Consider the following 13,812-nt stretch of genomic DNA (forward strand, 5'->3'; position numbering starts at 1 on the left):
AGTACCTGAATCATATCTAATTCAATTCTGAATCTCCCATTCTTCTCTGCCCTCAGCACGACACTTAATTTCTCAGCCCAGCTGTGAGGGGTTGACTATTCATATGAGTGAAGATACATTTGCAGGTAAAGGGAACCCAGACATTCCGAGTAGAAGAGGCAGGTGAGTCTTGTCTTGGAAGAAGCTCAACTCCTAGCAGGAGAAGATAATGGAGGAACCTTCCCTTCTCATCTCACTCCCCTTCCCCCCCCCCCCAAATGAAGAGGTTGTCAGATCCCTCCATTCTGTTCACGGCATCCCAGTCAGCCACTGCCTCTTGCCTCCTCAACATCCAGGACAAAACTTACCTTCCATGATCTAAATGGATCACACATCAAGTGGGAAAAGGTCATGCCAAAACGTGGCTATGGCACTGACCAACCAACTCTAACTCAGGATCTTTTCTAGGCAAATTTTAAAAAATTATAGTGCCCCAAATTTCCCCAATCAGATCTGTCTGGGAGGGAGCTGTCCTGGGATCTCTCCCCTCATGGGACTTAAAGTCTTCCCCTGAATTTCCCTTTTCTAAACATTGACTTGAGATTGCATTTTGTACTCTTGCTCCAGGTGTTAAAACTACTAGTTAGTTCTCTGACCTCTCTCATGGAGCCCTCATTCTCCCAGTCATTAGACTATCTCAAATCAAGCAACAAAAGTCACATTGTTCTCTCTGCTCCAAGCAGAGGGGGTTGGTTTTTCCCTAGAAAAAGAGAGCTTCTTCAAGTGGTTTAAAGGAGGCTTCCTTTCAAGAGTTTACTCCCAAACTAGATGCAGATGAGATTTTTTTTTCTTGCGTCAGGCCTTCTTTCCAATAGATAGCCTTTCCAGGGAAAAGGCTTATTTTAAGCCTTATGCACAGGACCTCATGGAGGAGGCCAGAAGAGGGCCAAAACTACCAGTTACCTTTCCTCCCATCTTGCCTGAATTTTACAAGCCATCTTGCTCTGCACCTAAATTGTAATCTCCTAAAACTCCTAAGGGAAGGTATCTCTCTGGGTATGGTTCCAGATTTTATTGCTATGACCACTTTTTCAAATGTGCACATATTGACATTATCCAACACCAGAAGAGAGCTAAGACATCATTTTGCAAGCAAAGTATGGAAGCATTTTGCACTTTTCCCCCAGAGGCTCAGCATGGAGCCTGAAGCAGTGGCTGGATTGGGGCTTCTGGGGACAAGCAGGCCTTTGGCAGATACACAGTGATTCCTCTTGGGCCCAAAAGGCACCATAAATGTAGAAACTGGGGTGGAAGTAAGGGCTTGTGAGGTAGGCAGGACAGGGATTGCTCATACTTCACATATTCTACAGACAGAGCGGGCAGCAAAGGAAGATGGGAAGACTGGGATGCCAAGCCATAGGTTATACGTCTTCAGGCACCAAAGGGTTTCCTATTCACATTCTTGTTCGGTCCTTGTCAAGAGGAGGGTGGAGGGCATGCTGCTGGATGTCACATGTACATTCCATTAGAGACATAAATAGAAATAACCCCAAATCTGGGTCCTACCCAAAACCACAGTGGGGAGCCTCAGAAAGGGTCTAGGATTCTGACTGAATACATGGTTAGCAGAAATCTTGGCCACTTGACACTGCAGATGTCTTCAGAGGGATTTCTCAAGCCTTTGTATGAATCTCAAAATGACAGAATTTGAAATCTCAGAGGTACCTCAGCAATTATTTAGTTTAACCTCATTCACTTTTCAGAGCATTATAGTGAGGCTCAGATGTAGAAAGTGACTTACCCATCATCACACAGCAAATCAATGCTTCCTTAGCCACATAATACAGCTTGCCCCAGCTTCTGGTTCTCTCTGGTTCTCTCTGGTTCTCTCTGGTTCTCTCTGGTTCTCTCTCTCTCTCTCTCTCTCTCTCTCTCTCTCTCTCTCTCTCTCTCTCTCTCTCTCTCTCTCTCTCTCATATCTATCCATTTAACTGTCTACCTTATCTGTCTCTCATGTCCCATGATCAGAAATTTATATTAACCCTCCCTTAAATTCAGAAAACTATTGAGAAGTAAACATAACTATTAGGACTATTAGTCCCAATTTATACAAAGCAAAACAAAACTCTGCCCAAAATGAAAATAATTCCCTTCCCCTCCATCTGTTTATCTCTCAGTTTCTCTGCTTCCTTCTTTCCCACCTTTCCTCTCCCTCTTTTCTATGTTTTTCCTCTTCTGTCTCTTTCTCCCTCTCTCTCCCACTCTTTTGTACTCATCCCTTCTCTGCATCATCAAAACTAGATCCTCAAAGTCTGAATATCTCAATATGTAATAGCAATTTCCAAAACTAATAATGGTCTACTTTGACAATTCATTCCTCTATTCACATAAATAAACTTTCACGATTTCAGGAATGGATTATGTATTATACATCTTGACCAAGGTCCATATTGTTTCCTCTAGCATTTGTAATAAAGTGGAAAGCACTGAGTTGGCAGTCAAAAGACATAGATTCATATTCTGGCTGTGGAACTTATTGATGATGTTGAGTAAACTCCATAACTTCTCTAGGCTATAATTTCTTCCTCCAAAGAATGAGGGATTTGGATTAAGTGATTTCTAAGTTCTCTTCCAGATCTATAACCTGTGATTCTTGTGATCTGTACTCCATTTTATCCTTTTAATTCCTCTGTGGAGCAGCATAAATCAAAGGCAATATGTCAGAACTATTGATTCTGTTTCTTAGTAGTCATTGTATTCAAAAAGTGGGGGAAGGTGAGTAATCCCATCTAGAAACTCAAATGTAGTTTGGGGACCATCTGCACTTTTCACGTATCCAAGCCCAACCTTGGGTCACCGTTTCTTCACTTAATAGTCTGATTCATCCCATCGGTAAGCCCAGAAGGGAACCTTGTAGAATAACAAGATTTCAGAAGTCATTAGTCCACCCTCTACTTCTCCAACTGCTTCCCCTGTCCATGCTTACCTTTGGATATGGACAGGACAACGCTCAATAGCACGCAACATAGCAGTCTAAGCACATGGCAGGATGAGCCACATTGAAATATCATATGCAAAGGAGACCAAGGGACCCTTTAGCATATGAGGGTGGGATGCACGGCGTGGCATAGCATGGAGAGCTGTGATGGGTGATGGTATGTGGCTGGCCAAAGAGCCACTCTTGTCTTACCCACGCATTTCCTATGCATGTTGAGGATAAAGCCCTCGGCACAGATCACTGTATGGTTGACACAATAGAATGATCCCAACGTATTCACACAAAACTGTCTTCGGGTACAATCGTGAGCACCTCTGAGGCACTCGTCCATGTCTACGGCCCCATGGGGGACACAGGAGGGAAAAACAGAAGGCCATTAGAATGGTACTGGAGACGATGGTTGGCCTGTGCTCGCAAACTGAGGGAAGGAAAATAGTAATGAAGACAACATTGAACCTGGGCTGACCTTGACCATGGCAGCTCCTCCCCTAGGACTCATCAAGGAACTTAGTCTAGCTGGAGAGGTAAGACTTGTCAATTCTCTCAAAATATCCTGTACATGTTTATAATAGTAGCTAACATTTATATTAAGTTTTATGAAGAGCTTTACATGTTATTTCATTTAATCTTCACAACTCTGTGAAGTAGGTGCTATTATTATCTCCATTTTACAGGTAAGGAAACTGAGGCAGAGATTAAGTGACTTGCCTAAGGTTCACACAGGTAGTAAGTGTATGAGGAAGGATTTGAACTCAGGCCTTCCTGACTACAAGTCCAGCACTCTATTCACTGTCAATTAGCTGTTTAATTTAATTAAATAATTATTTTGTTTAATTATCTGTTTACATATTCTTTCTCCCCAGTAGAATGTAAGTTCCTTGAGGATAGGGCCTGTTTTTGCATTTTGTCTCAACATCCCCAGTGATAGCATTATTCTATATATAACTTGTTTGTCTATAGTTGTTTGCATGTTGTCTCCCTCATTGAACTATGAGCTCTTTGAAGTCAGATGCGGGCTTTTGCTTTTCCTTGTATCACTAGGGCATAGCAAGTCCCTGGCACATAATAAACTTTCAATAAATGAGCACTGGCTTGACTTAATTTAACTAGCAAGGTGCCTGGAACAGACCAGGCCTTAAAGAAATACTGGCTATAAATAAACAAACAAACGAATGAATGAATGAAAAATAAATATAAAATTTTTAAAAATTAAAAAAGAAATGCTGGCTGAGGTTGGGGTCTGAGGAAAAGGTGGGAGAACGGATGCAGAAGATTAAATGTATCTTTAGACTGTCCTCTGAGGCATGAGGGTACTGAATAGAGATCAAAGAAGAAAGAGCTTTTCGGAAAAGCACATAAGGAATTCCTGGGGGATGGAATCCAACTCAGAGATATGCCCAGAATGGAAGGGAAGACCTGGGAGTCACCTTTCAGATCTACGAAAAAACTCTACCCATTTCCACCAAGGTCTTTTAGCTCCTGAAAAAAAAAGGCTCAGAGCCCAAGTTCTCCTTGTCCTATCCTTACACTGCAAAGCTCATTTTTACTTTTCTTCTACTGTGTCTGTAAATTCTGTTTGACCTCCTAACACCCTAAGCTCATGGCCCTTGTCCCAACACCATGATAAATCCATGGCTAGGAATTGGGGCAGGAAGAAGTGGCTATCAAAGAAAAGGATCCCATTCTGACCCTGCCTCCTCCTTTCTTCCCTGGGACCTCTCTATTGCTAGTGCTCTCCCCGCTAGCTCCATGGAATTACTTCCCATTTCCTCTGGATCTATTTTGAATTTACCCATTTGTGTCAAATTCTTTCTCGTTTTAGCCCATCTTCTCTTTCTAGCTCCAAATTTTCCACAAGTGCTCAAGCCTATGACCTGTAGAAAAGCTTTCTATCAGAAACTCTAACCCAAGGAAAACTGTCCAATCTCTACCCTGGACTGACTACTAGATCGACTTGAATGTGACATAATAAGTAGCTTTTTCTCTAGGGACAGGATAGACTTATATATCTTAAGCTTTCCTGAGCATTCCTGGATCAAGCTTTTGGAATACATATGTGTATTTCTCCATCATTCTGGCCCTTCATGAGTTTCTAGGATTTGACCCTGCCTCCTTTTGGCCTCTATCTTTCTGGTCTGAAAAGGGCTCACAGTTTTCAGTCTGTTCACATATGGACAGCCTTCCCCTAAATCCTCCAACCCTTCACTTCCCTGTACTCACCTTCACAGGAGACTCCATCCGCCATGATAGCATAGCCAGGGAAACAAGAGCACATGGCTCTGTTATCAATGACGTTACACACTTGTTTACAAGGACCATTGTCTAAATAAAGGTAAAAGATGGGACAGGTTAGGAGGAGGATTATGGGGACTTGCTCCCCATTGCCTTCCTACTACCCTAGCTCAGGTCAGTTTCTTATCCCCAATAACCTTTTAATTTATTGGTCTCCTCTCTCCAATCCATCTTTCACATGGCAGCCAAAATAGCCTTCCTAAACATCACTCTGACCATGACTCTCCCCTACTCAAGAATCTTCAGTGGTTTCCTATTTCCTCTAGGATAAAATATAGACTCCTCAGTGTGGCATTTAAAGCTCTTCAGAGTCTGATTCTAACTTATCTTTTCCAGTTTTGTTTCATATGGCTCTCCTTTATACATTCTGCATTCCAATCAAACTAGCTCATTTGTGGTTTCCTAAATTTAGCATTATTTCTTTTACCTGCATTGCCCCTCAAACTTGGAATGCTTTCTTTCTCCACATACTTAGCTTCCTTCAAGGCTAAACTCATGGATCATTTTCTTTCTTTTTTCTTTTTTTAACATCTTGTGTATAGGGGGAAGCAATTGGGGTTAAGTGATGTGCCATTTTCTACAGGAAGCTTTTCCTAATCCCATTGATAATTAGCACTATTTCCTTCTTCCTCCAATTAACATGCATATCCTTATGTTTGCAGTGTTTAATCTTTTCTTGGAACAAGGGATTGTATTTTTTAAGTGTTTGTTTTTGTATCCCTGACACTAAGACACCTTGCACACAGTAAATGCTTAATAAACAATGGTTGAATTGAATTGCATTGGAATGAAGATCATCTGCACCCCTGGGAACATAGGAACATAGTGGGACCCTTAAGTATGTAACCATCATCCTAACTAATTAAAGTGGTACCGACTTGCTTATCAAGGCCCTGTGATTGTTCCCATTGCATAATTCGAGTACTCAGTCTCATGTTAGCATGCAGACATTTCCTCCACTGCTTTCCCTTCAGACCCAGAGCACTCATTATGGACTTATTGATCTATCTAGACATTATTATTATTGGTAATTATGATTACCACCAGTAAGATTTACTAATAATAGGCAAAGCATTTTCTTCACAATACTGTGAGTCAGCAAGTATTATCCCATTTTACAGATGAACAGCCTTGATATTAATTTAGTACTTTCATGGTTTGCAAAGTACTTTATACACCAAATTACCTCCATTAAAGCCTGCACAATGAAGCTGGTGCTGTGGAGAGTATTATTACCCCATTCTTTATAGAAGCAAAGACTCAGAAAAATCAAGGGCTTTTTGCCCATGGCTACACAACTATTATGAACTGGAAAGATTCCAACTCAGGTCTTCCTGACTCCAAGTCTAACATGTACCATATGAGGTGCAAAGTGAGCGCTTTAACCTGTCTCTCATTTCTAGGGTCAGTGATCTTTCTAGAATGCCCTCTCTCCCCACCTGTTACTACCTTTACATACCTTTGCAGGTGTTTGGAACTGGCTGAGGCATTCGCATGACTTCAGGCTGGCTGTGGGGGGCTTCGGGGGCGAGGGGCCCTTCTTCTCCAGGGTTTGGCTTCATCACTTCACTATCTGTCGACACACAAATCAGAAAGAATGTAGAGAAGAAAGAGGAAGAGTCAGGGAAGGGAGCATCTCTCCAATCACTAGCTCTTTTTAATAAATGTAACCAAGGACCCGATAACAGGGACCAGTTCTAGCATTATGTGCAGTTATCACTCCATGAGGAGATTTGGGGAACTTACTTCCGGAAGTGCATGTAAGTACATAATACCCTCTTTTTCAAAGGATGGTACAAGTGTATTGTTACTGTTCCCCATATATAAACTGCATGATGAAGAACAGCCTTTTAATTGGATGCTGAGTCAGAACTAAAGACACACAGCAAAGGCTCCATTGTAAAAAAAAAAAAATCTCCTCTCTCTCCCTCCCTCCTTCTCTTCCACCTTTTCTTCCTCCCTCCCTCCCTCCCTTTCTTTCTTTCTCTCTCTCTCTCTCCCCTCTCTTCTCTGCCCTCTCTACCACCTGCTTCTGTCTATTGCTATCTCTGTGTCTTACCCTGATTCTGTCTGTCTCTGTCTCTCTCTTTACCCTTCTATCCCCTGGTGGTGAGTAGGAAAGAGAAGCTCCAAACCCCTGGGTGGCCCTATCTCACCAGATTACTTTAGGAATGCACAGAGATGCTTTTGTCTCTCTGTTTCTCTTCCAGTCTCAGGCAAAGACATTTTGGAGACAGAATTGAGTACTGGTTGATCCAGCCCAACATCAGAGCCAAGACCACAAGTGCTGCAAACTAAGAAGCAACATGTCTCTAACTATGCCATACCAGAAGTGAATTTAGTGTGAGGAATATTTGTAACTTTCATTTTAAGTTGGATCCTATAAAGTGGAAATATATTTTGCCTGACAAAAAAAGCATAATGAGCATTATCATGCTTATCTTCTCGATGGATGGGGAGGGAGCGGGAGAAGGGGAAAGAATTTGAAACAAAATAAATTTTTTTTTAATATAAAAAAATGTTGGAGCCAATTTTTCACAGGAACCAAGATGGAAGAGAAGAGTACCTTGATTTGAGGTGAGTGGATGGGTGGGGATAATGCTCTATAGCAACACTTAATAAACATTGGTTGAATTGAACTGCATTGGAATGGAGATCATTTGCACCCCTGGGAACATAGGAACATAGTGGGACCCTTAAGTATGTAACCGTCATCCTAACTAATTAAAGTCCACTCTACCCAGAGCTAGAGGTTTAGATGGAACAATATGCTCCTATTCAGGGGAGCATATATTTATACTTTGATTTTTCTTATATGTTTTCAGTAAATGTTCTTTTGCGAATTGGTTATCAATATATGGAAGAGATATTAGCTGGTTAGAATTATACTAAGGAGCCATATTTTTTCAGCTAGATGACATAGAAAAACACAATAATTGATTGTTAGACACTGAGGGTGATAAACAGAAATGATAGCAGTAGAAAAACATCCCCTATTCCTCAGGGATGCTATGGCTGGAGCTGTTATCTTACTCTGGGGACCCAACCTGCCAGAGCAATTGCCACTGGGATAAAGCCCCTGAGAACATATACATGCAATAGATGCATAGCACAGGTAGCTTTGATGGGGCAGTGGACAAAGCACTGAGTCTGGAGTCGGTAATATCTGAGTTCAAACTCAATCTCAGATACTTACTAGCTGCATGACTTTGGGTAAGGTACTTAACTCCTCAGCCTGATCTGAAGTTAATCACTCATTTTCTCTCAGTTTCCTCATCTGTAAAGTGGGTATAATAAAAGCACCTACCTCTCAGGATTTCTATGATGATCAAATAAGATAATAATTGCAAAACACTGAGTACTATGTCACATAGGAAGTACTATATAAATGTTGGCTATTATTAAACAATCAGTGAGAGACACTAAACTGTATCTTTGGGATTATTCTTTGTATAGTGGGTATAGACTTATGCACACATCCTTTTATTTGGTTTCTGGTATTTTTCTTTTTTTTTTTTTTTTAAGTGGCCTGCCCAGAGTTACACAGCTGATGCTAAATGTCTGAGGTCAAATTTGAATTCAGGTCCTCCTGACTCCAGGCTGGTGCTTTATCCACTGAGCTACCCAGCAGTGGTACAGTTTGGTAGAGGCCTTCTTGACTTCCAAGTCCAGTTCATTAGTCACCACACCCCAGTGACAGACAGTGGCTGGAGTAGAATTTTTCACATTCACACAGTGTTTTCCCTTCACCAAAGCACTTTTAATCTATTACCTCACTTAAAATTTTCAACCACTCTGGATGGTAGGGAAAGGCAGGAGTTATTACCCTCCTTTTATAGATGAAGGAAAGATATGGTTCAGAGAGGATAATTGACTTGTGTGAGGTCACACAGCTGTTCCACGAAAGAATTAGGGCATGGATCCCCAAACTAAGTGAGGATGCCTGATGAAACCTGTAACATTACCAGTAGAGCCGTAACACTCAAACGCAGAGACATATGTTTTGTCTCCTGCTCCCTGGGGCTCCCTCTTTCCCTTCTTCCCTCCTACTAAGGATGCCACGTGCCAGGAGGAGATCCACGCCAACAGACACATAGGGAGGAAATGGGCCAGGGCCCAGCAGGGCTGAACATTTTCCAGGAAAGCTTCCAGGAAACTATTCTCCATCAGCTCTGGGGCTCTGTGTCTCCAGTGGAAATTACCTGATTTCCTTAGACCATCTCAATCCATTAGCCTTGTGAGCCTCAGAATTTGACCTTGCTTGCCCCCATTCCCAGAGTTCTCTCAGAGGAAGAATGTATATATGGTGGCAGGGTGGGTGAGGGCTCCAGGACTCCCAATCTGTTTTTCCTTCAGTTAAAAAGAGGAGGCTGAGATTACAGAAAAAAGCTAGGATTTCAGAAGAATAGAGTTCTTTTTAACAAGGAAACTGGCTTCTGACTAATCTCTGTCCTAGAAGAAATGTGGTAACTATTGATCCCCCAAACCAAGTTCAAATTAAAGACTATGCATTCTCAGAACCTGGAGATTATTTTGAGACATCACCCCAAATGGGCTTATTGAAGCTGGAAAGCAGAATTCCATGAATCAAGCAGAACTAACCATAGGACTTTTGGTATGATCTGAAATTTTCATTGAAGAAGAGCAGAGAAGAAAAAGTTGTAGCAAAGAGAGGTGAAGTTGCAAATGAAGGATTGTAAGCAGGAAATGTGCAAGAAATGTTTGTGGACATGGGGGACAAGGGTACTTAAAGAGAAAGGATGGCAATGTAGGGAAATGAGGAGAAAAATGTCCATGGCAGCAGTAGAAGGAGAGAAAAAATCATGAAAGATGTGGAGAAGGTGGAAAACAGGGGAGATAACTGAAAAGGAGAGAAGAAAACAGAGAGAAAGAAAACAACTAAAATAAAAAAGAAAGGAAAGTAGAAAGAAAAGATTAATATATGCAAAAAATTGTAAGAGGGAGAGAATGAATTTAATACTAGAAATGATATCACTTTTATTGAGTTGAAAATCACTTTAGTTCATAAAATAGTCTCAGTGCTCTAGGAAATCAATAAATGTTTATATTAAATTAATGATTTTATTTTACTTACTGCCTGTTGACTCAGTAAAAGTTTAATTGCTTAATTGGCTGGGTTGTGAAACCAGTTTTCATAAAAGGGCCATACTATGAACATAGACCAATTCTAATTAATTTGAGGACTAATGACCTCAGCTATGAATTCTAGAAAAATCCTCTTCTTTCATCCTTCTCTTCTTCCTTCTCTTTTTCTTCTCCCTTCCTTCTCCTCTTCCTCTTCCTCCCCCCTTCTCCTTTTCCTTTTTGTCCTCTTCTTTCTGCCTACCTGCCTTTGGGTTATTCATTAGCCCAAGACGTTAAGGAAGGGAAAAGAGAAGGAAATGAAAGGCAACATATTTTGTTCCTGAAGCTCGCCTTCTGACATCCCTGTGGACAACCTGTACTGATGTGGCCTGGATGAGAGCCCAGTTATGTGGATTCCTAATTGATTGAATGGGTGTACCCGAAGAGTTGATTAATGGGCCTCTATCAGCGTGGAAGGAGGTTCCTCCTAGCAGCTTCAGGGCCTCAGACTTGGCTCTGTCTGGTTGAACATTGTTATCAATAATTTGGATGAAGGCACAGAGTAAGTGCTTATCAGATTTGCAGATGACCCAGAACTGGGTGGGAAGGCAAATTTGTCGGAAGACTATATCAGGATCCAAAAGAAATCTCAATAGGCTTCAAGCCTGGACCAAAACCAGCAATATAAAATTTCACTAGGAGAGAGATGAAGTGTTTCACAAGGCCCAGAGAGGGGAGGCCATTCTTGACATCCGTCCATGGGAACAAGACCTGAAGGCAGTATCAGCCATGATGAGAGAGCTAAAAAAGCTCATGTGATATTGGGCTGTATTAACAGTACTCTAGTATCCAGAACAAGGGAAGTAATAGGCACCCTGTACTTTTTTACTCTTTAGGTCCCACATCTGGAAATTCTGAATGTCCCACTTTAGGAAGATCACGGAAAATTAGCAGGCTATTATCATGTCAAGAGCAAGGGAAATAGGATGGATCATGGCCTCTGAGGACTGCTTCCAGAATGTCAAGCTTTCATGGCGATTCAGATCCAGGATGCCTTCAATGACCTGCTACTGGATGCACCAGTCCTGCCTATCTTACTCACCTCATCCTACTCAAAAGACTTCTCTCAATATGGTGATTACAGCCATATTCACTCAGAATATAATCTATTCATCCAAGGTTTTGTTGCCTTCTGTTGGTTTCTTTGCTGGTTGCAGGCCAGGTTATTTGCTTTTGCCCTAATTTTATAAGCCTTTTAGTCTCTGCATCTACTGATAATAATAATAGCTAACTTTTACATAGTGCTTACTATGTGCCAGGCACTGTGCTAAGTGCTTTATAATTATTATCTCCTTTGGTCCTCACATCAATCCTAGCAGGTAAAGAGCTATTGCTGTTATTGTTCAATTGTTTGTGACCCATTTGGGGTTTTATTGGCAAAGATTTTGGAGCGGCTTGCCATTTCTTTCTCCAGCTCATTTTATAGATGAGTAAACTGAAGCAAACAGGGTTAAATAACTAGCCCGGCATCACACAGTTTTTGAGTGCCTGAGACTAGATTTGAATTCAGGAAGATGAATCTTCTTGACTCCAGGCATGACATTCTATCCACTGTACCACCTACCTGCCTATTAATATGCCCATTTTATTGATGAGAATACTGATGCAAACAGGGTTAGATGACTTGCCCACAATCACACAAGTAGTATCTGAGACAGTGTCTGAATCAGATCTTCCCAATTCACATCCTACTGTGCCAAGTACATGCCCCAACCATAAAACAATTAAATGTCCTCATGACCCTGTTATATTTCCAGCTCTAGGATAATAAAATCATGGAATGTAAAGAGCTGGAAAGAACTTTGAAGGTCACTTAGTCCAGTGATTCTTCACCATTTTTGTGTTGTGGGCCCCACTGGGCAGTCTGGGGAAACTTATAGAACCCTGTTTAGAATCATGTTCTTAAATACATAAAATAAAATACAGAGGAGTACAAAGAAAATTGATTATATTAAAATGTGTTTATCCAAGTATTTTAAAAATATGTCCACAGGCTCCAGTCTAGTCCAGTCCTTTCATTTTATAGAAGAAAAAAACTGAATGCTGGTCTTAGACTCAAGATCTTTTGTCAAATACTCACTAGGTGTACTCAGCCTCGGTTTTCCTATCTCTAAAATGAGCCTAAGAATAGCACCCACCTGAAAGGGTTGTTGGGAGAATGAAATGAGATAATGCATGCAAAGTGCTTTGCTTAAAATGCTATATAAATATTTACTATTATTTGTCTTCTCCCTCCCCATTTTGCAGATGAAGAAATGAGACAGAAAAAGATCTATTTCTACAGAATTTTCCATAACATTGATGGTGATAATAACAATAAACAAGCAAAACTAGAAACAAACTATATGCCCAGTGATTGGGAAATGGTTGAACAAATCATGATGTATGAATATAGCGAAGTATTATTGCATCATAAGAAACTCTATATAAGATGAATTCAAAGAAATATGGCGGCACCTCATATGAAATAATGCAGAATGAGCAAAACATAATCAAGTGAACAATAAACATGCTAACTATAATTACGTTAAGTTTACAACAATAGTCACAGCAACAAAATGCATGTTAAATACAGGAGAAAATTGCATTACTACCTGAAGTTTTTATGTGCATCTTTTGTTTCTTTTAACAACCAGAAAACAACCGAAAGGTACAATTATGTGTACGCTCATTTGCAATCACTCTTGCTTCATTTGTTTTCATTTGGGGCTATTTTTCTCTTCAGTTTTTGTTTAAATATTTGAATACCTGTGTTTTTCAAGGGGAATTGAAAATACTTAACCTCCCCCTAGAAACCTAGAAGAATGCTAGACCTGTTGCCAGGATGGCAAGAGTTCAAATTCTGCCTCTGACAACTACACATTTCAGTTGTCTTGACTTTTGTCCTGCCATTGGACTTCACTGATTCATGAAGAGACCGTGAGGCTGAAGACTTTGCATAACTCTGCCTAATTAAATCCAATTCATCTGAAAATCAAGACATCACCCTATGATGTCATTGGCGCTCTTAAAAACTGAAGGACGAACAATAATCCTGAGCTGATCACTCAATCTCTGTGTGTCTCAGGCAACTCCCTGGGAGTTATCTAAGTCACGGATTGTTTAATGTCTACTGGTGGAAGGGATTCCTAGTATACCTAAAGCTAAGCCCACAGGGCTGTCATCACAGATCTTTTTATGTTTCATGATATCTTACATATAGAGTTGTACATTAGAGACTAATGGTTCCAATCTCTTCATTTTAAAGATGAAGAAACAGACCCAGAAAAATTAAGAAAGTTGTCTTACCCAAGGTTGTATAGACAACTAGCATCAGAGTAGGATGTAGATATAGATATGTCAGAAGTAAGGATACACAAAGGCTCCAATGCAAAAAAAAAAAAAAAAAAAAAAAAAGA

The 13,812-nt window shown here is 40.7% G+C and overlaps 1 protein-coding gene across 2 annotated transcripts in view; it reads right to left on the reverse strand.

The window, feature by feature from the left end:
• The window catches only part of FBLN2 (fibulin 2), a 206,257-nt gene that overhangs the window by 24,567 nt on the left and 167,878 nt on the right, over positions 1-13,812 (reverse strand). The window contains exons 9-11 of one of the 2 annotated variants that reach the window (XM_074283671.1): positions 6,729-6,842; positions 5,198-5,299; positions 3,170-3,310 (exon numbers count right to left, since the gene is read on the reverse strand). In XM_074283671.1, the coding sequence (XP_074139772.1) occupies positions 3,170-3,310; positions 5,198-5,299; positions 6,729-6,842 (357 nt within the window). The remainder of the gene's footprint in view (positions 1-3,169; positions 3,311-5,197; positions 5,300-6,728; positions 6,843-13,812) is intronic. The other variant, XM_074283672.1, reaches the window with a different exon arrangement.

This window comes from Sminthopsis crassicaudata, chromosome 1 (genome assembly GCF_048593235.1).
Source record: "Sminthopsis crassicaudata isolate SCR6 chromosome 1, ASM4859323v1, whole genome shotgun sequence".
NCBI classification, from domain to species: domain Eukaryota; kingdom Metazoa; phylum Chordata; class Mammalia; order Dasyuromorphia; family Dasyuridae; genus Sminthopsis; species Sminthopsis crassicaudata.